At 45.9% G+C, this 24,736-nt stretch overlaps 2 protein-coding genes across 2 annotated transcripts in view; both read right to left on the bottom strand.

The window, feature by feature from the left end:
* The window catches only part of LOC139765287 (ADP-ribosylation factor-like protein 4C), a 106,840-nt gene extending 101,918 nt beyond the window's left edge, over positions 1-4,922 (bottom strand). Inside the window, exon 1 of the mRNA XM_071692660.1 lies at positions 3,867-4,922. Coding sequence (XP_071548761.1) covers positions 3,867-4,103 — 237 coding nt within the window. The 5' untranslated portion in view covers positions 4,104-4,922. The remainder of the gene's footprint in view (positions 1-3,866) is intronic.
* A 14,161-nt stretch (positions 4,923-19,083) lies between these two features.
* Positions 19,084-24,736, bottom strand: part of Coq6 (ubiquinone biosynthesis protein COQ6, mitochondrial) — a 29,804-nt gene continuing 24,151 nt past the window's right edge. Inside the window, exon 11 of the mRNA XM_071692661.1 lies at positions 19,084-19,182. Coding sequence (XP_071548762.1) covers positions 19,153-19,182 — 30 coding nt within the window. The 3' untranslated portion in view covers positions 19,084-19,152. The remainder of the gene's footprint in view (positions 19,183-24,736) is intronic.

Below are 24,736 nucleotides of genomic sequence, written 5' to 3' on the forward strand. Positions count from 1 at the left end.
GTGTACCCATTACTTACTGTGTACAGTGTCTGGTTTACCCATTACTTACTGTGTACAGTGTCTGGTGTACCCATTACTTACTGTGTACAGTGTCTGGTGTACCCATTACTTACTGTGTACAGTGTCTGGTGTACCCATTACTTACTGTGTACAGTCTGGTGTACCCATTCTTACTGTGTACAGTCTGGTGTACCCATTACTTACTGTGTACAGTGTCTGGTTTACCCATTACTTACTGTGTACAGTGTCTGGTGTACCCATTACTTACTGTGTACAGTGTCCGGTGTACCCATTACTTACTGTGTACAGTGTCTGGTGTACCCATTACTTAATGTATGCAGTGTCTGGTGTACCCATTACTTACTGTGTACAGTCTGGTGTACCCATTACTTACTGTGTACAGTGTCTGGTGTACCCATTACTTACTGTGTACAGTGTCTGGTGTACCCATTACTTAATGTATGCAGTGTCTGGTGTACCCATTACTTACTGTGTACAGTGTCTGGTGTACCCATTACTTACTGTGTACAGTGTCTGGTGTACCCATTACTTACTGTGTACAGTGTCTGGTGTACCCATTACTTAATGTATGCAGTGTCTGGTGTACCCATTACTTACTGTGTACAGTGTCTGGTGTACCCATTACTTACTGTGTACAGTGTCTGGTGTACCCATTACTTAATGTATGCAGTGTCTGGTGTACCCATTACTTACTGTGTACAGTGTCTGGTGTACCCATTACTTACTGTGTACAGTATCTGGTGTACCCATTACTTAATGTATGCAGTGTCTGGTGTACCCATTACTTGCTGCGTACAGTGTCTGGTGTACCCATTACTTAATGTATGCAGTGTCTGGTGTACCCATTACTTGCTGCGTACAGTGTCTGGTGTACCCATTACTTAATGTATGCAGTGTCTGGTGTACCCATTACTTAATGTATGCAGTGTCTGGTGTACCCATTACTTACTGTGTACAGTGTCTGGTGTACCCATTACTTACTATGTACAGTGTCTGGTGTACCCATTACTTACTGTGTACAGTGTCTGGTGTACCCATTACTTACTGTGTACAGTGTCTGGTGTACCCATTACTTACTGTGTACAGTGTCTGGTGTACCCATTACTTACTGTGTACAGTGTCTGGTGTACCCATTACTTACTGTGTACAGTGTCTGGTGTACCCATTACTTACTGTGTACAGTGTCTGGTGTACCCATTACTTAACTTATGCAGTGTCTGGTGTATCCATTACTTAATGTATACAGATTCTGGTTTACCCATTATTTAATGTATACAGTCTAGCATACCATTTACGTAATTCGTAACTTTTTCTCTGCGTTGACGAACGTGACACAGGGAAATGCCTGCTTCAGACGTGGTCATCTTGGATGGAGGGGAAGCAGAGTGAGGGAAACATGTGAAGATGTTAGAGGTGTTTGTGGACTTGTATGTTGAAGGTAGAAATGTTAGAGGACGAGGAACACAAAATACCAGTGGGTCGTTGTTAGAAGTAAGGTAACGGTGCGTCCTCGTGTAACTGGTGTTCATACAGAATCTGTTGGAAGCCACGTGATGGTAGGGACACAGGCAGACAGATCACGACAGCTGATGCAGCAGCGACATCAGTGGCGAAGAACATCACAGTGGTGAACAACATCACAGTGGTGAACATGACACTGGTGAACAGATATGGAAGGTTAACATAGAGGAAGAAGCAGGCCAGGTGTGTCAGCAGGTGTGGGACGTGTACAGTCCGTGTCCACACAACACCACCTTACCTGCAATATGATAACAGACCCAGCATGACGTCAGCTGTGACCAGCATGACGTCAGCTGTGACCAGCGTCATATGACGTCAGTTGTGACCAGCATGACGTCAGCTGTGGAAGCTGATTTTGTAATGTTATGTTGGGTTACGGGATACAGTGGGTGGTATAGTCTTACCCAATATGTTCGTGTTGTTGCGCGATGGAATTGTTATGTTCTGATACTTGACAGAGGGAAAGAAATGTGGTCTAGAGGAAGAAAATGATAGAAATTACCTTTTTGTACTATTAAATGTAACCATATTACTGTACCCATGTTAAGGTGTTGCTCAGGTCTGAATTAAGGCAGCAGATATGTTCAGTGCGAGAAAGAGACGTGCTATTATGAGGAGCAGGCGAGGGTAACCCAAGATGTGTGGTGCACTGGTCAGCACTGGGTTCAATGCTAAAGAAACGAGTTCGATAATGTAGAGAAGAAAGGGAGAAGGTGACGAGATAGAACCTTGAGGAACGCCATCTTGGATAAGATGAGAGAAGGAACTCACCTCAGCTCACGACTGCAGGCAGCACAAGGGCCACAGAAGGAGGGTAAACAACAGGCAACACACACGAGGCAAGTTGTGGACACACAACCTTACCCTCACATACCATGGACACCTCCACACACACGAGATGTCTCACCAGCGTCCCGGGAGACGCGGACCAGAGGTGAGGCAGGCTGGAGACGAGGACCAGAGGTGAGGCAGGCTGGAGACGAGGACCAGAGGTTAGGCAGGCTGGAGACGAGGACCAGAGGTTAGGCAGGCTGGAGACGAGGACCAGAGGTTAGGTAGGCTGGAGACGAGGACCAGAGGTGAGGCAGGCTGGAGACGCGGACCAGAGGTGAGGCAGGCTGGAGAGATAACAAGTAGACCCGGCCATACAGTGTCCACACTGGTGACCAGAAGGAAAGGAATGGAGTTCTGTGTTTCAGACCAGTATATCCGTCACCTGAAGTGTACAGTGCCTGGTATACCCGTCACCTGAAGTGTACAGTACCTGGTATACCCGTCACCTGATGTGTACATCGTTGTACGTGTACGCTGTACACACTGTACGTTTCACGTTTAGGTTAAAAAAAACTAAGAGCTGGTCTCCCTCCACAGCTTGAGCTGGCATGAAGCTGTGGAGGCTGGTTCCCCCGCCACAGCTTGAGCTGGCATGACGACGTAGTAGTAGATGTGTGATCCCCAGTAAGTGGCTCAGTGCGCGACGGACGCGCCTCTTCTCCCTCCCTCCTGACGTCCACGTTACATAAACCATCGGACACGCTTGGTCGTACTACAGCTGTGCTCTCTCCCATCCGTCGTGCCCATCCCTTCCCATCCCTTGTACGTCTGTATCTTCCCATCCGTCGTCTTTGACCCGTATCATCCCTCCCTCCCTCCCCATCCGTTCCTCCGTCCCATCCCTCCCTCCTCATCCGTTTCTCCGTCCGTCCCTCCCTCCCCATCCGTCCCATCCCTCCCTCCCCATCCGTTCCTCCGTCCCATCCCTCCCTCCTCATCCGTTCCTCCGTCCGTCCCTCCCTCCCCATCCGTCCCATCCCTCCCTCCCCATCCGTGGTGGCTGGATGGTTGTGTGCGGGGATGAACGATTGTGTCTGACCCACTGAATATCAACATTGATTACATTGCTGTTTACAACTTCGTTATCATCCCCACTAGTGTACCACGTAGCCCAGGTCAGCCTGGCCCTACAGGAGGGGAGACAAGTTGCAGGTCACAACACTAGCACGTAGCCCAGGTCAGCCTGGCCCTACAGGAGGGGAGACAAGTTGCAGGTCACAACACTAGCACGTAGCCCAGGTCAGCCTGGCACTACAGGAGGGGAGACAAGTTGCAGGTCACAACACTAGCACGTAGCCCAGGTCAGCCTGGCACTACAGGAGGGAGACAAGTTGCAGGTCACAACACTAGCACGTAGCCCAGGTCAGCCTGGCACTACAGGAGGGAGACAAGTTGCAGGTCACAACACTAGCACGTAGCCCAGGTCAGCCTGGCACTACAGGAGGGAGACAAGTTGCAGGTCACAACAGTAGTGTGGAGGAGCGACTTACCTTGGCCTTGCCGGAGAGACCTTTAACTTTCTCGCAGTTGAATCCGATGGTCGGGACGGTGTTGAGGTACTGGTCGAACTTAAGGCGATATAAGGCCGTCGACTTCCCGGCTGAGTCGAGGCCAAGCATGACGATGTGGAGGGTTCCCTGTGTGAGGTGGAGGGCGTCCAGGATACCTCCACCCCCGCCTCCACCATGGGCTCCGCCACCTCCACTCTTGCCCATGTTTACCCCCATGTTGAGGTGAGGGGGGAGGCCGTGATCCCAAGCTGGTGGATGTGTTAGGGCGAGGGGGAAGGACCACAGAAGAATGCCTCTTGCTTTCTTACTTCCACTTCTCGTCTCTAGTCTTTTGTTGACAACTATCACCAGATGCTGTTATTACGTTTCTCAGCAACATTTCCCTTTATTGATCACCTCCCAGCAACAGAAACATGTCACCCAAGATATAGACGCACTGTGTGTATACGTCGTGTGTATACGTCGTGTGCATACGTCGTGTTGTTCTAGTGTCGCATACCGTCCGTCCGACAGTGACGGTGTCCACGGTACCTCACTCACTGTACGTCAGGAGGAAACCTCGGCGTGAGCACGCGGACCACAGCCTCACTCATCACACAACACCGTGGCCGGCGATCTGCACGAGTCTGTCTTCGTCAAGTTGGTTCATTCATTCATGAACGTGACCCCTCGAGCCCGGGAGGGTTGACCACTGTTTAGTTCTCTCGAATCACTTGGCCCTTCTACTGGGCCACACTGGCCACGCACGTGTCAACCTGGCCCTCTATCGGGCCACACTGATCTTGTAGGGGTCGTCCTGGCCCTCTGACGGGAAACACTGGTCATGCAGAGGTCTTTCTGGCCCTCTGCTGGGCCACACTAGTCATGCAATGCAGAAGCAGCAGCTCGGCCAGCAGCGCCACTGTGCCAGTCACCGTCTTAGCCCCTCTTGGCACCCTGAGCCTACCTGGCCCTCAGTGCCAGCTGCCACGACATGGGTGCCACAACGTCTGAGTTATTTTCTCCTTGGCGCCACAGTGCCTTCACAGCCTGGACTGAGCCAGCACCGGGAGCAGCGGCCCCGGGTGCCAGTCTCCACCACACATGACAATTCCATCATTTCTTCTGACCTGGTCTTGTTGACCACCTTATTCCACAGCAGAGCCACACTCCCACCCCCCTAAGACTCCCCTCCTGTCATACTGCGTCAGTAGGTGTGTCAGTAGACGGGTGGTGACGGTATACAATTAGAATATAGTGACAGTTTCGGTGGCTTGTGGACTGTTTGTGAGGGGGGCCGACCTGCGCACACCCGCCCCTTTCACAGCTGACTCCCGCCACCCAACGACAAACGTTTGTTGTGTATGTTTGCTGGTGCAGGAGCTTGTCCCACTCACCATAGGTGCCACTCTGGTCCTCCTGTGTCCTACTTACCACACTCAGTGGGTGGGAACACCAGGGGAACCTCATCTAGTGGGAGATATACACGGAGAAAGGTTTTCATATCTGATGGGAGAAATGTTGGTATATTTAGCAGTTCCTGCCATCGCTCGATCTGATGTGTCGCTAGAGAAATATACACTGCCATAAACTGTTGAGGAGGCGGGTCTTACGATCCCTAGGTGGCGTTGTTTACCGTTGTTGCCCATAACAACAGTAGGTGCAAGACGCGCGTCCCCCCCTCCCCCTGCGTTGGCTCACCACAGAGAGCGGGCGCTGCCACAATCAATATGGCTCGCTCCGTGTTACCAATCTCCGTAAAATCTCAAGGCCAGCACAAGTGGGTCACCAGTACAGAACCTGGAGACGCGAATCACATTACCACATTACTGATGGTGTGGGCACACCCGCTCCTCCTCCGCCGCTGCTGCTGTCACCCCACCCAGGCGCTCTGCTGCAGCTGTGCACACCCACTACGTAACAGCAAGAGTACAGCTGAAGTAGGTCACCCTCCCACCCCCTCAAATTCCCCCGGGGGAAACTAGGTCAGGGGTACACAGGCCAGGGCAAATCTAACGTTGTGTCTCTCCCGATACAGGACATCCAGTCGTCCTGTCTGACCCACGTTCGTTAAAGATTTTCGAGTGTTATTTACCCATCCCACAAGGAGGGTTGTTACTGTGGTGGTACGAGGGTTCAGGAAGGAAGGAGGGAGGGTGCCAGGCCCGCCTGGTGTTGGTGTAGGGGACCACTGGCCCTCATGCTGGTACACATGTTTACCTACACTGGAGGCAGGTCAGATAACAGCCAGGGAACCGCACCTCCACCTTCCACCACACCACCAGCTCTCCCTCACTGTACCGCACCTCCACCTTCCACCACACCACCAGCTCTCCCTCACTGTACCGCACCTCCACCTTCCACCACACCACCAGCTCTCCCTCACTGTATCCTCTATAGCCCCAGCACACCCAGTGTCGTCACCCAACCACACACACAGTGTCATCTTCCCAGCACCTCAGTCGTCGTCTCCCCAGCACACCTAGCGTCTCCCCTAGCACATTGAACACCTCAGCACACCTAGCGTCTCTCCCAGCGCTCTCAACATCTCTCCAGCAAACCCAGCGTCTCCCCAGGCAACCCAGCATCATAGCAAACCCAGCGTCTCCCCAGGAAACCCAGCATCATAGCAAACCCAGCGTCTCCCCAGGAAACCCAGCACACCCAATATCTCCAAACCCAGCGTCTCCCCAGCACACTCAACATCTCTTCAGCAATTTCAGCGTCTCCCCAGGAAACCCAGCGTCACCCCAGTACCTCCAACATCTCAGCAAACCCAGCCTGTCCCTTAACACATCCACTGTCTCCCCAGAACATCTAGCGTCTCCCCAACACATCCAGCGTCTCTTCAGGAAATTCAGCGTCTCCCCAGCAAATCCAACGTCTCCCCCAATATATCCACCGTCTTCCCAGCACACCATGCGTCTCCTCCAGCACACACAACGTCTCCCCAGCACACCCAGTGTCACCCCATCATACCCAGCGTCTCTCCAGCACATCCAAAGACCCTCCAGCACACTCAGTGTCTCCCTCAGCATATCCAGCGTCACCCCAGCACACCCAGTGTCTCCGCTAGCACGTCCAGTGTCACCCCAGCACACCCAGTGTCTCCGCTAGCACGTCCAGCGTCACCCCAGCACACTCAGTGTCTCCGCTAGCACACCCAGCGTCTCCCCAGCACACACAGCGTCACCCCAGCACACCCAACGTCTCTCCAGCATACCCAGCATGTCCCCCCAGCACATCCAGCGTCTCCCCCAGCACACCCAGCGTCTCCAGCATACCAGCGTGTACCCCAACACATCCAGCGTCTCCCCTGCACTCCCAGCGTCTCCCCAGCACTCCCAGCGTCTCCCCCAGCACATCCAGCGTCTCCCCAGCATACCCAGCGTGTCCCCCAGCATACCCAGCGTCTTCCTGTGGATGTCAACATATAGTCAAGGACTTACAAGAAGCCACTCGGGGTCAGACGTAAAGTTAAGACGTTGAGAAGTGTGGCCAGAGGCCAGACGTGGGTGGGGGGAAGGATGTGAGGGCTGGGGAATATCCCCAGCTGCAGGGGAGGAGATATATATACTCCTGGGGTTGACTATTACCCCAGGTGATGACAGGAATAACCGAGGCACTGAATACTATATCCCAGGGGCTGAGGACCATTGCACAGGGTTTGAAAGATACCACAGGGGATGTAAGGTACCCCTGGGGAAGAAAGATACCACAGGGGATGTAAGGTACCCCTGGGGAAGAAAGGTACCACAGGGGATGTAAGGTACCCCTGGGGAAGAAAGATACCACAGGGGATGTAAGGTACCCCTGGGGAAGAAAGATACCACAGGGGATGTAAGGTATCCCTGGGGAAGAAAGGTACCACAGGGGATGTAAGGTACCCCTGGGGAAGAAAGGTACCACAGGGGATGTAAGGTACCCCTAGGGAAGAAAGGTACCACAGGGGATGTAAGGTACCCCTGGGGAAGAAAGGTACCACAGGGGATGTAAGGTACCCCTGGGGTTGAAAGACGTCCCACAATGCATGTATATGTATTACTAAAGATTTTTGTGTATGTATCACTTTATGCCTCACACCATGTGTACATGTCACACCACGTGTACATGTCACACCACGTATACGTCATACCACGTGTACTTGTCATACCACGTGTACATGTCACACCATGTGTATATGTCACACCACGTGTGCGTACACCACGTTTACGTCACACCAGGTGTACATGTCATACCATGTGTATATGTCACACCACGTGTACCTCACACCATGTGTATGTTTGACACTCTGTGTATCATTTTCCAGGAGTGTCACCGTGTGGTCACCAGGTGTCCTGACCGAATCCAACCTTCAGAACATTTGAGCAGGTAAGTTCACCTGAGGACAACAAGTATTGACCTTCACTTGACCTGATGACCTGCCGTAGCTTAGGTTCGGATCAGGTCATCTCCTCCAGCAAGGTAAGTTGTCTTGTGTCATCGTAAGTCTGGATTATGAACCATTGTAGCAGGAGAACGTTTCATCGTAGCCACTGTAGATCAAGCTTCATCACTGTGTGCCGGGGTGGTGTGGCAGTAGAGGTCAGGTCAGGGTGTGGCAGTAGAGGTCAGGGTAGGTCAGGGTTGTGTTCTTATTGGCCATGACTGGATCACGACTGTACCATGGGACGTCATTGTAGACGACGGTTTATCATTCTAGGCAAATGTTGTATCAGTGTAATGCAGGACTGGATCACTCAGCCGCTGCCACTTTGTTGAAGCCAAACATGTATCACCATACGAGAAGCCATACATCAACAACAACAACAACAACAACAACAACATAAACTAAGAGGAATTTATGTGGCTTACAATATAATGTCTGAATATTGAAGTCTGTGAATGAAGTGATGGGAGTGGTTCAGGAATGGGAGGTATTTAGGGAAACAGTAATGACGAGAGATGCTTGTGGCATGAGAAAGGTGGGAGGTAGGCAGATGAGAAAGGGTAGTGAGTGGTGGGATGAAGAAGTAAAGTTGTTAGTGAAAGAGAAAAGAGGCGTTTGTTCAGTAATTACAGGAAAGAAATGCAAATGACTTGGAAATGTAAAGAGAAAATGGCGGGAAGTTAAAAGGAAGGTGCAGGGGTTGAAAAAGAGGGCAAATTAGAGTTGGGGTGAACGAGTATCGATAAACTTTAGGAAGATTAAGATGTTTTGGAAGGAGGTACACGATTAGCGAAAAACAAGAGAACATCGGTGGAGAGAGCAAAAAGAGAAGTGATAACAGGTCAGTATTTTGAAGGTTTGTTGAATGTGTTTGATGATGATAGGGTGGCAGATGTAGGGTGTTTTCGTCGAGATGGTGTTTGAAGTGAGAGGGTCATGGAGAGTGGTGTGGTGAAGAGGGAAGAGGAAGTGAAAGCTTTGCAGAAAATGAAATGCAGTAATGCAGTTGAAGTGGATGGTGTTGCTGTTGAATTTATTAAGAGAGTGGGTTGGTAGGGATATTCACTGTATGTATGGATCATGGTGAAGTGCCTGAGGAGTGACAAAATGCTTGCATAGTGCCATTGTACTAAGACAAAGGGGATAAAAGTGAGTGCTCAAATGACAGAGGTATAAAAGGCATGTACAGAGCATCAGCTTGGGGAAGAGCAGTGTGGTTTCAGAAGTGGTAGAGGATGTGTGGATCAGGTGTTTGCTTTGAAGAATGTATGTGAGAAATACGTTAGAAAAACAGATGGATTTGTATGTAGCATTTGTGGATGATAGAGTTGATAGAGATGCTTTGTGGAAGGTCTTAAGAGTATACGGTGTGGGAGGAAAGTTGCTAGAAGCAGTGACAAAATTTTATCAAGGGTGAAAGGCATGTGTGCGAGCAGGAAGAGAAGAGAGAGAATGGTTCCAATTGAAGGTTAGTTTGTGGCAGGGGTGTGTGTTGTCACCATGGTTATTCCACTTGTTTATAGATGGGGTGGAGTGGGAGATGAATGCAAGTGTCTCGGAGAAACGGGCGAGTATGCAGTCTGTTGCGGATGAGAGAGCTTGGGAAGTGAGTCAGTTGTTGTTCGCCGATGATACAGCTCTGGTGGCTGACTCGAGTGAGAAACTGCAGAAGCTGGTGACTGAGTTTGGAAGAGTGTATGAAAGGAGAGAGTTGAAAGTAAATGTGAATGGGAGCGAGGTTATTAGGTTCAGGACAGTTGATGGATAAGTTAGTTGTGATGTAAGTTTGAATGAAGAAAAACTGGAGGAAGTGAAGTGTTTGAGATTTCGGGGGGTGGACATGGCAGCGAATGGAACCATGGAAGCGGAAGTGAATCATAGGAAGGAGAAGAGGTCGAAAGTTCTGGGAGCAGTGAAGAATGTGTGGAAGATAGAACGTTATCTGGGAGGGCAAAAATGGGTATGTTTGAAGGAATAGTAGTTCAAACAGTATTGTATGGTTGCGATGCGTAGGCTATAGATAGGGTTGTGCGGAGGAGGGTGGATGTGCTGGAAATGAGATGTTTGAGGACAATATGTGGTGTGAGGTGGTTTGATCGAGTAAGTAATGAAAGGGTAAGAGAGATGTATGGTGATAAAAAGAGTGTGGTTGAGAGCAGAAGAGGGTGTATTGAAATTGTTTGGTCACATGGAGAGAATGAGTGAGGAAAGATTGACAAAGAGGATATATGTGTCAGAGTGGAGGGAACAAGATGTGGGAGACCAAATTGGAGATGGAAGGATGGAGTGAAAAAGATTTTGAGTGATCGGGGCCTGGACATACAGGAGGGTCAGAGGCGTGCACGAAATAGGGCGAATTGGAACGATGTGATATACCGGGGTCGACGTGCTATCAATGGGCTGAGCCAGGGCATGTGAAACGTCTGGGGTAAACCATGGAAAGGTCTGTGAGGCCTGGATGTGGATAGGGAGCTGTGGTTTCGGTGCTTTACTCATGACAGCTAGAGACTGAGTGAGAACGAATGTGGGCCACAGACGAGGAAGCCACATCATGTGGCCTTTCTTCGTCTGCTCCTGGTGCTACCTCACTAATGCGAGAAACAGCGATCAAGTGTGAAAAAACATATGTGTCATTGTTTATAATTGCTCCAGAACTCCAGCTGCTCCAAGGCTGCATTACTTTCTTTTGCAGGGATAATGATGTGTGTGTGTGTGTGTGTGTGTGTAACACAGCTCTCTCGAGGTAACCAATTACTGACCCATCGCTTATCATCTGCATATTAAATACCTACTGTGATAGTTTATAAATGGGAAATATTATCCTTAAATTCCAGATGACACATAAGATCATGTAATACTCGCCCACTTCATATTTTCTTCACAGTGTGTCAGAAAACGATGTGTGGTTCCACTTCCTCCTTTCTTACTTTTCCTTACCCACTTCACATTCGTGTGTGGGCGACCTCCGTCGTGATCCCCTGTACTGTAATGTGTAGGTCTGTCCATAGCGGTTTACTATTGGTGTCATGGTTGGCCAGTTGGTTCAGTGCCTCTGTAGCATATTGGTCTTAGTGAAGGCAAGTTACTTAACCCGGAGACAGTGAAATATGGCTTCGTAAGTCCATAGACGATGCGTTCTTGTGTAGTGAGACCTCTGGTTCGACTCGTCTGTAGACCCTCGGTTGTTTTAATATGTGGGTTACTTAGTCGTCATACGTCAACTATTAATGATATGTGGGTTAATAAGTTGTTATATGTTAATGATATGTGGGTTAGTTAGCCGTCCTACGTCATATGTTAATGAAATGTATGTTGATAAGCCAACTGTACACTGTGTTGTATCATGTCAATATGGGTTGTTATATAGAGTTTTCTTAGTGATGTATGGGTACGTCATCACATTGTTTATCTATTTATTTATCTGTATCTTAGTACCAAATTTTCCCTCTGGGAACTCCCTCGGGGAGGGGGGGGGGGGGGGGGGTATAAGCCCCGGTAAAAGTCACTATAACTGATGAAATTGCTTCATGACCTGTAGCGCCTCCCATATCCAAGTCACTGGCAGAGGTCAACTCCTGTCCAGTGGTTTCAGAGGCTCCCACCTCATGTTCCTACCAACTACTTCTACCTAATGTGTCTCCCTGATATTCTTGCTTATTGTTACAACTCACTACTTCTACCTAATGCTTCCAGCTAACGTTTATTCCTACTGCTTGTATCTGTTGCTTCTACCATTTTGCCAGTATGTATGGCCATCCAGTGTTATGTGTCACAATGAGATATACGGCTAGAATACCAGATATGCGGTTAGAATACCAGTAGTCCACGTGTGGGTGAGGCAGAAAAAATAGACAGCTACCTGGTTCAGAGGAATGCCACTTGACAACCACTGAAGTGATGGCTAACGACGAAGCCATCACTAACATATCCACTACCCAGGCGGGGAACACTGCTGACATATCTATTTGTTTTTTTTTTTATTTTTCGTTAGTAAAATTTGAACTGGTATATCTGTAGACATATTTCCGTATGAATGATATGAGGGCTGGTATGTGCACACACACACACACTGTTGTGATTTGCAGTGGTGATCCACTGCTAGGTGCACAGACTGAGGTGTCCAGTTAGTGAACTTTGTCTTGACTGCACCGTAGAGTTCCCCCTCGTCGATGTCTTGATTACTTTCCAGTTTTTTCTATTACTGGAAAGTGATGGTAAACCGGTAGCGGGTTTTTTTTTTTTTTTTTCGTGCCACTGAAAAGTTATCTTACTTATGAGAGAAACCTGGACTATACCAGTGCTTTTAAATGTCAGTGTGTGTGTGTGTGTGTGTGTGTGTGTGAAACAAAACTGCCATTCTAAAAGTGTCCAGTGAGACTTGCTGAAATACTGTGTATGAGAAGTCAAAGGATGAATCAAGGGTAGACTAGGTAAAAGAACAAAAACAAAAAAACACTAGCCATGCAAAAGCTAGCATCTTTTCCTATGCATGGAGTAAATCAGAGTGGAAGGAGGCAGGTATGGGTTTGTCACACTCTATTGATATGAATATTCTCTCCCAGAATTCTTCACTTCCCAGTGCATTATGAATCAAGAGGGTTTATTTAGTTGAATTTAGTTGTCATGAAGACAAAAGGTCTTATTTTTGGGCATGTCATGAACGCTGTAATTGTAATGCACAAAAATTCTTGCTTTGGGACATCATGAATATTGTAACTAAATCATACCTCCAGTCCCCACAGAACTTTCTATGGTTTACCCCAGATGCTTCACATACTCTGGTTCAGTCCATTGACAAGATGACCCCAGTGTACCACATCATACCTATTCCTACAGTCCTATGCATGCCTTTCACCCTCCCGTAAGTTCAGGTCCTGATCATTCAAAATCTTTTTCGCTCCATCTCCAATGTGGTCTCCCCATTCTCCTTGTTCCCTCCAATTCTGACACATATATCCTCTTTGTCAACCTTAACTCACTCATTCTCTTCATATGTCCAAACTATTTCAACACCTTATGCTCTCTCAACCACACTCTTTTTATTACCACACATCTCTCTTCCCGTTTCATTATTCAATCAAACCACCTCATACAGATTGTCTTCAAACATTTACTTTTAATATATATATATATATATATATATATATATATATATATATATATATATATATATATATTCTTTCTTTTCTTTTAAACTATTCGCCCTTTCCCGCGTTAGCGAGGTAGCGTTAAGAACAGAGGACTGGGCCTTTGTGGAATATCCTCACCAGGCCCCCCCTCCGTTCCTTCTTTTGGAAAATTAAAAAAAAACGAGAGGGGAGGATTTCCAGCCTCCCGCTCCCTCCCCTTTTAGTCACCTTCTACGACACGCAGGGAATACGTGGGAAGTATTCTTAATCCCCTCTCCCCAGGGATAGTATATATATATATATATATATATATATATATATATATTTTTTTTTCTTGCTTTGTCGGTCTCCCGCGTTTGCGAGGTAGCGCAAGGAAACAGACGAAAGAAATGGCCCAACTCACCCCCATACACATGTATATACATACGTCCACACACGCAAATATACATACCTACACAGCTTTCCATGGTTTACCCCAGACGCTTCACATGCCCTGATTCAATCCACTGACAGCACGTCAACCCCGGTATACCACATCGATCCAATTCACTCTATTCCTTGCCCTCCTTTCATCCTCCTGCATGTTCAGGCCCCGATCACACAAAATCTTTTTCACTCCATCTTTCCACCTCCAATTTGGTCTCCCACTTCTCCTCATTCCCTCCACCTCCGACACATATATCCTCTTGGTCAATCTTTCCTAACTCATTCTCTCCATGTGCCCAAACCATTTCAAAACACCCTCTTCTGCTCTCTCAACCACGCACTTTTTATTTCCACACATCTCTCTTACCCTTACGTTACTTACTCGATCAAACCACCTCACACCACACATTGTCCTCAAACATCTCATTTCCAGCACATCCATCCTCCTGCGCACAACTCTATCCATAGCCCATGCCTCGCAACCATACAACATTGTTGGAACCACTATTCCTTCATACATACCCATTTTTGCTTTCCGAGATAATGTTCTCGACTTCCACACATTCTTCAAGGCTCCCAAGATTTTCGCCCCCTCCCCCACCCTATGATCCACTTCCGCTTCCATCCGCTGCCAGATCCACTCCCAGATATCTAAAACACTTTACTTCCTCCAGTTTTTCTCCATTCAAACTTACCTCCCAATTGACTTGACCCTCAAACCTACTGTACCTAATTACCTTGCTCTTATTCACATTTACTCTTAACTTTCTTCTTTCACACACTTTACCAAACTCAGTCACCAGCTTCTGCAGTTTCTCACATGAATCAGCCACCAGCGCTGTATCATCAGCGAACAACAACTGACTCACTTCCCAAGCTCTCTCATCCCCAACAGACTTCATACTTGCCCCTCTTTCCATACATATAAATATATTTTTTTTTATTTATATATAGAAGGCGATTAAAGGGGACGGGAGTGGGGGGGCTGGAAACCCTCGCCTATTGTATTTTAACTTTCTAAAAGGGGAAACAAAAGAAGGAGTCAAGCGGGGAGTGCTCATCCTCCTCGAAGGCTCAGATTGGGGTGTCTAGATGTGTGTGGATGTAACTAAGATGAGAAAAAAGGAGAGATAGGTGGTATGTTTGAGGAGAAGAACATGGATGTTTTGGCTCTGAGTGAAACGAAGCTCAAGGGTAAGGGGAAGAGTGGTTTGGGAGTGTCTTGGGAGTAAAGTCAGGGGTTAGTGAGAGGACAAGAGCAAGGGAAGGAGTAGCACTACTGAAACTGGAGTGGTGGGAGTATGTGATAGAGTGTAAGAAAGTAAACTCTAGATTGATATGGGTAAAAATGAAAGTGGATGGAGAGAGATGGGTGACTATTGGTGCATATGCACCTGGGCATGAGAAGAACGATCATGAGAGGCAAATGTTTTGGGAGCAGCTGAGTGAGAGTGTTAGTAGTTTTGATGCACGAGACCGGGTTATAGTGATGGGTGATTCGAACGCAAAGGCGAGTAATGTGGCAATTGAGGGATTAATTGGTGTACATGGGGTGTTCAGTGTTGTAAATGGAAATGGTGAAGAGCTTGTAGATTTATGTGCTGAAAAAGGACTGGTGATTTGGAATACCTGGTTTAAAAAGCGAGATATACATAAGTATACATATGTAAGTAGGAGAGATGGCCAGAGACCATTATTGGATTACGTATTAATTGATAGGTGCGCGAAAGACCGACTCTTGGATGTTAGGCACGTGAAAGAGAGACTCTTGGATGTTAGGCGCGCGAGAGAGACTCTTTCATGTTAATGTGCTGAGAGGTGCAACTGGAGGGATGTCTGATCGTTATCTTGTGGAGGCGAAGGTGAAGATTTGTAGAGGTTTTCAGACGAGAAGTGAAAATGTTGGGGTGAAAAGAGTGGTGAGAGTAAGTGAGCTTGGGAAGGAAACTTGCGTGAGGAAGTACCACAAGAGACTGAGTACAGAATGGAAAAGGGTGAGAACAAAGGACGTAAGAGGAGTGAGGGAGGAATGGGATGTAATTAGGGAAGCAGTAATGGCTTGTGCAAAAGATGCTTCTGGCATGAGAAGTGTGGGAGGTGGGCAGATTAGAAAGGGTAGCGAGTGGTGGGATGAAGAAGTAAGATTATTAGTGAAAGAGAAGAGAGAGGCATTTGGACGATCTTCGCAGGGAAATAATGCAAATGAGTGGGAGATGTATAAAAGAAACAGGCAGGAGGTCAAAAGAAAGGTGCAAGAGGTGAAAAAGAAGGCAAATGAGAGTTGGGGTGAGAGAGTATCATTAAATTTCAGGGAGAATATAAAGATGTTTTGGAAGGAGGTACATAAAGTGCATAAGACAAGGGAAAAAAAGGGAACTTCAGTGAAGGGGGCTAATGGGGAGTAGATAACAAGTACTGGTGATGTGAGGAGATAGAGTGAGTATTTTGAAGGTTTGTTGAGTGTGTTTGATGATAGAGTGGCAGATATAGGGTGTTTTGGTCAAGGTGGTGTGCAGTGAAATTTATTAAAAAAGGGGGTGACTGTATTGTTGACTGGTTGGTAAGGTTATTTAATGTATGTATGACTCATGGTGAGGTGCCTGAGGATTGGCGGAATGCTTGCATAGTGCCATTGTACAAAGGCAAAGGGGATAAAAGTGAGTGCTCAAATTACAGAGGTATAAGTTTGTTGAGTATTCCTGGGAAATTATATGGGAGGGTATTGAATGAGAGGGTGAAGGCATGTACAGAGCATCAGATTGGGGAAGAGCAGTGTGGTTTCAGAAGTGGTAGGGGATGTGTGGATCAGGTGTTTGCTTTAAGAATGTATGTGAGAATTACTTAGAAAAGCAAATGGATTTGTATGTAGCATTTATGGATCTGGAGAAGGTATATGATAGAGTTGATAGAGATGCTCTGTGGAAGGTATTAAGAATATATGGTGTGGGAGGTAAGTTGTTGGAAGCAGTGAAAAGTTTTTATCGAGGATGTAAGGCATGTATACGTGTAGGAAGAGAGGAAAGTGATTGGTTCTCGGTGAATGTTGGTTTGCGGCAGGGGAGCATGATGTCTCCATGGTTATTTAATTTGTATATGGATGGGGTTCTTAGGGAGGTGACTGCAAGAGTTTTGGAAAGAGGGGCAAGTATGCAGTCTGTTGTGGATGAGAGAGCATGGGAAGTGAGTCAATTGTTGTTCGCTGATGATACAGCGCTGGTGGCTGATTCGGGTGAGAAACTGCAGAAGCTGGTGACTGAGTTTGGTAAAGTGTGTAAAAGAAGAAGGCTGAGAGTAAATGTGAATAAGAGCAAGGTTATTAGGTACAGTAGAGTTGAGGGACAAGTTAACTGGGAGGTAAGTTTGAATGGAAAAAACTGGAGGAAGTGAGTGGTTCAGATATCTGGGAGAGGATTTGGCAGTGGATGGAGCCATGGAAGCGGAAGTGAATCATATGGTGGGGGAGGGGGCGAAAGTTCTGGGAGCGTTGAAAACTGTGTGGAGGTTGAGAACCTTATCTTGGAAAGCAAAAATGGGTATGTTTGAAGGAATAGTGGTTCCAACAATGTTATATGGTTACGAGGCGTGGGCTATAGATAGAATTGTGCAGAGGAGGGTGGATGTGCTGGAAATGAGATGTTTGAGGACAATGTGTGGTGTGAGGTGGTTTGATCGAGTAAGTAATGAAAGGGTAAGAGAGATGTGTGGTAATAAAAAGAGTGTGGTAGAGAGAGCAGAAGAGGGTGTTTTGAAATGGTTTGGTCACACGGAGAGTATGAGTGAGGAAAGATTGACAAAGAGGATATATGTGTCAGAGGTGGAGGGAACGAGAAGAAGTGGGAGACCAAACTGGAGGTGGAAAAATGGAGTGAAAAAGATTTTGGGTAATCAGGGCCTGAACATGCAGGAGGGTGAAAGGAGGGCAAGGAATAGAGTGAATTGGAGTAATGTGGTATACTGAGGTCAACGTGCTGTCAATGGATTGAACCAGGGCGTGTGAGGCGTCTAAGGTAAACCATGGAAAGTTTTGTGGGGCCTGGATGTGGAAAGGGAGCTGTGGTTTTGGTGCATCATACATGACACCTAGAGACTGAGTGTAAACGAATGTGGCCTTTGTTGTCTCTTCCTAGCGCTACCTCACGCGCGTGCGGGGGAGGAGGTTGTCATTTCATGTGTGGCAGAGTAGCAACGGGAATGAATAAAGGCAGCAAGTATGAATTATGTACATGTGTTTATATGTATATGTCTGTGTATGTATATATATGTATATGATGAAATGTGTAGTTATGAATATGTGCCTGTTAACGTGTATGTATATACATATGTGGGTGGGTTGCGCCATTCTTTCGTCTATTTCCTTGCACTACCTTGCTAACACAGGATTCGGTAAACAGAGAAGAGGTAGTGAAAGCTTTGCGGAAGATGAAAGCCGGCAAGTCGGTGGGATTGGATGGTATTGCAGTGGAATCTATTAAAAAAGTGGGTGACTGTGTTGTTGACTGGTTGGTGAGGATATTCAATGTATGTATGGCTTAAGATGAAGTTCCTGAAGATTGGCAGAATGCATGCATAGTGCCATTGTACAAAGGCAAAGGGTGAGTGTTCAAATTACAAAGGTGAGTGTTCAAATTACAGAGGTATAAGTTTGTTGAGTATTCCTGGGAAATTATATGGGAGGGTGAAGTGAGGAGATGGAATGAGTATTTTGAAGGTTTGTTGAATGTGTTTGATGATAGAGTGGCAGATATTGGGTGTTTTGGTCGAGGTTGTGTGCAAAGTAAGAAGGTCAGGGAGAATGGTTTGGTAAACAGAGAAGAGGTAGTGAAAGCTTTGCGGAAGATTGAGAGAGCAGAAGAGGATGTATTGAAATGGTTTGGACACATGGAGAGAATGAGTGAGGAAAGATTGACAAAGAGGATATATGTGTCAGAGGTGGAGGGAGCGAGAAGTGGGAGACCAAATTGGAAGTGGAAGGATGGAGTGAAAAAGATTTTGAGTGATCAGGGCCTGAACATAGAGGGTGGTGCAAGGAGTAGAGTGAATTGGAATGATGTGGTATACTGGGGTCGATGTGGTGTCAGTGGATCGAACCAGGGCATGTGAAGCATCTGGGGTAAATCATGGAAAGTTTTGTGGGGCCTGGATGGGGAAAGGGAGCTGTGATTTTGGTGCTTTACAATATGACAAAATTAACATGCAGTATCTTAAGACTGGATTTGCAGAAAAACAACAAAAGTCAAACAAATTATTTACATCAATTCAATGATCATACAATATAGAAGTGTTGGACAATATTTTAAAAACTTTAGCCCTCTGCATGGTGCAAAACTCGTCTCTGAAAAACAGAAAAAAATATTGTATGAATACATGATCCCATCAATGGAAATAAACAAAAATAACAGTCAACACACACTAAAAACAATAAATGATATGGTATGACAAGCAAGGAAATTTTCTCCTATCAGTGACAGTAGGGTGACCTAAGCAACTGCTTTAAACTTTTCTCAGCAAGTAAATACAAAAATTAAACCCAATAGCTGTTATTTGAAAACTGTCTGGAATATCCTATAATGCACATTTTTTTGCAATTATTTTACAGCATTTATCTTTGAGTGCTTTATGAAAAGTAAATAAATAAATTACAAAGAGGATTAATGTCTCACCTCCAGAAATGAACCATTCCTAAGTTAATCATATACTATATATAGATATATATTTCATACTTTATCATACTTTGTCGCTGTCTCCCACATTAGCGAGGTAGTGCAAGGAAACAGACGAAAGAATGGCCCTCCCCACCCATATACACATGTACATATATCCACACCACACACACACAAACACACACACACACACACACACATATATACATACCTATACATTTCAATGTATACATATATATTTTTATTTTTTTATTATACTTTGTTGCTGTCTCCCGCGTTTGCGAGGTCGCGCAAGGAAACAGACGAAAGAAATGGCCCAACCCCCCCCCATACACATGTATATACATACGTCCACACACGCAAATATACATACCTACACAGCTTTCCATGGTTTACCCCAGACGCTTCACATGCCCTGATTCAATCCACTGACAGCACGTCAACCCCGGTATACCACATCGATCCAATTCACTCTATTCCTTGCCCTCCTTTCACCCTCCTGCATGTTCAGGCCCCGATCACACAAAATCTTTTTCACTCCATCTTTCCACCTCCAATTTGGTCTCCCTCTTCTCCTCGTTCCCTCCACCTCCGACACATATATCCTCTTGGTCAATCTTTCCTCACTCATTCTCTCCATGTGCCCAAACCACTTCAAAACACCCTCTTGTGCTCTCTCAACCACGCTCTTTTTATTTCCACACATCTCTCTTACCCTTACGTTACTCACTCGATCAAACCACCTCACACCACACATTGTCCTCAAACATCTCATTTCCAGCACATCCATCCTCCTGCGCACAACTCTATTCATAGCCCATGCCTCGCAACCATACAACATTGTTGGAACCACTATTCCTTCAAACATACCCATTTTTGCTTTCCGAGATAATGTTCTCGACTTCCACACATTCTTCAAGGCCCCCAGAATTTTCGCCCCTTCCCCCACCCTATGCTCCACTTCCGCTTCCATGGTTCCATCCGCTGCCAGATCCACTCCCAGATATCTAAAACACTTCACTTCCTCCAGTTTTTCTCCATTCAAACTCACCTCCCAATTGACTTGACCCTCAACCCTACATAAATATATATATATATATATATATATATATATATATATATACCTCGCAAACATGGGAGACAGCGACAAAGTATAATAATAAAAAAAATATATATATATATATATATCATTTATATTTATTTGAGTGATCGGGGCCTGAACATGCAGGAGGGTGAAAGGTGTGCAAGGAATAGAATGAATTGGAACGATGTGGTATACAGGGGTCAATGTGTTGTCAATGGATTGAACCTGGGCATGTGAAGCATCTGGGGTAAACCATGGAAAGTTCTGTGGGGCCTGGATGTGGAAAGGGAGCTGTGGTTTCGGTGCATTATTACATGACAGCTAGAGACTGAGTGTGAACGAATGGGGCCTTTGTTGTCTTTTCCTAGTGCTACTTCGCACACATGAGGGGGGAGGGGGTTGTTCTTTCATGTGTGGCAAGGTGGCGATGGGATTGAATAAAGGCAGACAGTATGAATTATGTACATGTGTATATATGTATATGTCTGTGTGTGTGTATATATATATATGTATACGTTGAGATGTATAGATATGTATACTTGCGTGTGTGGACGTGTATGTATATACATATGTACGTGGGTGGGTTGGGCCATTCTTTTGACTGTTTCCTTACGCTACCTCGCTAATGTGGGAGACAGCGACAAAGAATAATAAATAAATAAATATATCTTTTATTATATTTTATTATACTTTGTCGCTGTCTCCCGCGTTAGCAAGGTGGCGCAAGGAAACAGATGAAAAAATGGCCCCCCCACCCACATACACATGTATATACATACACGCCCACACATGCACATATACATACCAATACATTTCAACATATACATATATATACATACACAGACATATACATATATACACATGTACATAATTCATGCTTGCAGCCTTTATTCATTCCCGTCGCCACCCCGCCACACATGAACTGACACCCCCCCTCCCCCCACACACGCACAAGGTAGTGCTAGGAAATGGCAACAAAGGCCACATTCGTTCACACTCAATCTCTAGCTGTCATGTATAATGCACAGAAACTACAGCTCCCTTTCCACATCCAAGCCCCACAAAACTTTCCATGGTTTACCCCAGACACTTCACATGCCCTGGTTCAATCCACTGACAGAACTTCGACCCTGGTATACCACATCATTCCAATTCACTCTATTCCTTGCAAGCCTTTGACCCTCCTGCATGTTCAAGCCCAGATCTCTCAAAATCTTTTTCACTCCATCCTTCCACCTCTAATTTGATCTCCCACTTCTCCTCGCTCCCTCCACCTCTGACACATATATCCTCTTTGTCAATCTTTCCTCACTCATATGACCAAACCATTTCAATACACCCTCTTCTGCTTTCTCAACCATGCTCTTCTTATTAACACACATCTCTCTTACCCTTTCATTACTTACTCAATCAAACCACCTTACTTATACTTAAACTTATACCTCTGAAATTTGAGCACTCACCTTTATCCCCCTTGCCTTAGTATAATGGCACTATGTATGAATTCTGCCAATCCTCAGGCACATCACCATGAGTCATACATACATTAACTATCCTTACCAACCAGTCAACAACACAGTCACCCCCCTTTTTAATAAATTCCACTGCAATACCATCCAAACCAGCTGCCTTGCCGGCTTTCAATCTTCCACAAAGCTTTTACTACCTCTTCTCTGTTTACCAAATCATTCTCCCTAACCCTCTCACTTCACACACCACCTCGTCCAAAACATCCTATATCTGCCACTCTATCATCTAACACATTCAACAAACCTTCAAAATGCTCACTCCATCTCCTCACATCACCACTACTTGTTATCACCTCCCTATTAGCCCCCTTCATCGATGTTTCCATTTGTTCTCTTGTCTTACACACTTTCTTTACCTCTTTCCAAAACATCTTTTTATTTTCCCTAGAATTTAATGATACTCTCTTGCCCCACCTCTCATTTGCCCTCTTTTTCACCTCTTGCACCTTTCTCTTGACCTCCTGCCTCTTTCTTTTATACATCTCCCAGTCATTTGCACTAATTCTCTGCAGAACTCGTTAAAAAGCCTCTCCCTTCTCTTTCCCTAATAATCATAGGGATAAAGGTGAGTGTTCAGATTACAGAGGTATAAGTTTGTTGAGTATTCCTGGGAAATTGTATGGGAGGGTATTGATCGAGAGAGTCAAGGCATGTACACAGCATCAGATTGGGGAAGAGCAGTGTGGTTTCCGAAGTAGTAAAGGATGTGTGGATGAGGTGTTTGCTTTGAAGAATGTATGTGAGAAATACTTAGAAAACAAATGGATTTGTATGTAGCATTTATGGATCTGGAGAAGGCATATGATAAGAGTTGACAGAGATGCTCTGTGGAAGGTATTAAGAGTATATGGTGTGGGAGGCAAGTTGCTAGAAGCAGTGAAAAGTTTTTATCGAGGATGTAAGGCATGTGTACGAGTAGGAAGAAAGAAAAGTGATTGGTTCCCAGTGAATGTTGCTTTGCGGCAGAGGTGCATGATGTCTCCATGGTTGTTTAATTTTTTTATGGATGGGGCTGTTAGGGAGGTGAATGCAAGAGTTTTGGAAAGAGGGGCAAGTATGCAGTCTGTTGGGGATGAGAGAGCTTGGAAAGTGAGTCAGTTGTTGTTCGCTGATGATACAGCGCTGGTGGCTGATTCAGGTGAGAAACTGCAGAAGCTGGTGACTGAGTTTGGTAAAGTGTGTGAAAGAAGAAAGCTGAGAGTAAATGTGAATAAGAGCAAGGTTATTAGGTACAGTAGGGTTGAGGGATAAGTCAATTGGGAGGTAAGTTTGAATGGAGATAAACTGGAGGAAGTGAAGTGTTTTAGATATCTGGGAGTGGATTTGGCAGTGGATGGAACCATGGAAGCGGAAGTTAATCATAGGATGGGGGAGGGGGCGAAAGTTCTGGGAGCGTTGAAGAATGTGTGGAAGTCAAGAATGTTATCTTGGAAAGCAAAAATGGGTATGTTTGAAGGAATAGTGGTTCCAACGATATATGGTTGCGAGGCGTGGGCTATAGATAGAGTTGTGCGGAGGAGGGCGGATGTGCTGGAAATGAGATGTTCCTGGACAATATGTGGTGTGAGGTGGTTTGATCGAGTAAGTAATGAAAGGGTAAGAGGGATGTATGATAATAGAAAGAGTGTGGTTGAGAGAGCAGAAGAGGGTGTTTTGAAATGGTTTGGTCACATGGAGAGGATGAGTGAGGAAAGATTGACAAAGAGGATATATGTGTCAGAGGTGGAGGGAATGAGAAGTGAGAGACCAAATTGGAGGTGGAAAGATGGAGTGAAAAAAATTTTGAGTGATCGGGGTCTGAACATGCAGGAAGGTGAAAGGCATGCAAGGAATAGAGTGAATTGGAACAATGTGGTATACCAGGGTTGGCATGCTGTCAATGGATTGAACCAGGGCATGTGAAACGTCTGGTGTAAACCATGGAAAGTTCTGTAGGGCCTAGATGTGGAAAGGGAGCTGTGGTTTCGGTGCATTATACATGACAGCTAGAGACTGAGTGTGAATGAATGTGGCCTTTGTTGTCTTTTCCTAGCGCTACCTCACTAGGAAAAGACAAAAAAGGCCACATTTTTTCACCTCCCTAACAACCCCATCCATAAACAAATTAAACAACCATGGAGACATCATACACCCCTGCTGCAAACCTACATTCACTGAGAACAAATCACTTTCCTGTCTTCCTACACATACACATGCCTTACATCCTCGATAAAAACTTTCCACTGCTTCTAACAACTTGCCTCCCACATCATGTATTCTTAATACTTTCCACAGAGCATCTCTATCAACTCTGTCATATGCCTTCTCCAGATCCATAAATGCTACATACAAATCCATATGCTTTTCTAATTATTTCTCACATACATTCTTCAAAGCAAACACCTGATCCACACATCCTCTACCACTTCTGAAACCACACTGCTCTTCCCCAATCTGATGCTCTGTACATGCTTTCACCCTCTCAATCAATATCCTCCCATATAATTCCCCAGGAATACTCAACAAACTTATACCTCTGTAATTTGAGCACTCACTTTTATCCCCTTTGCCTTTGTACAATGGCACTATGCAAGCATTCTGCCAATCCTCAGGCACCTCACCATGAGTCATACA

Source organism: Panulirus ornatus, chromosome 53 (assembly GCF_036320965.1).
Source record: "Panulirus ornatus isolate Po-2019 chromosome 53, ASM3632096v1, whole genome shotgun sequence".
NCBI lineage: Eukaryota > Metazoa > Arthropoda > Malacostraca > Decapoda > Palinuridae > Panulirus > Panulirus ornatus.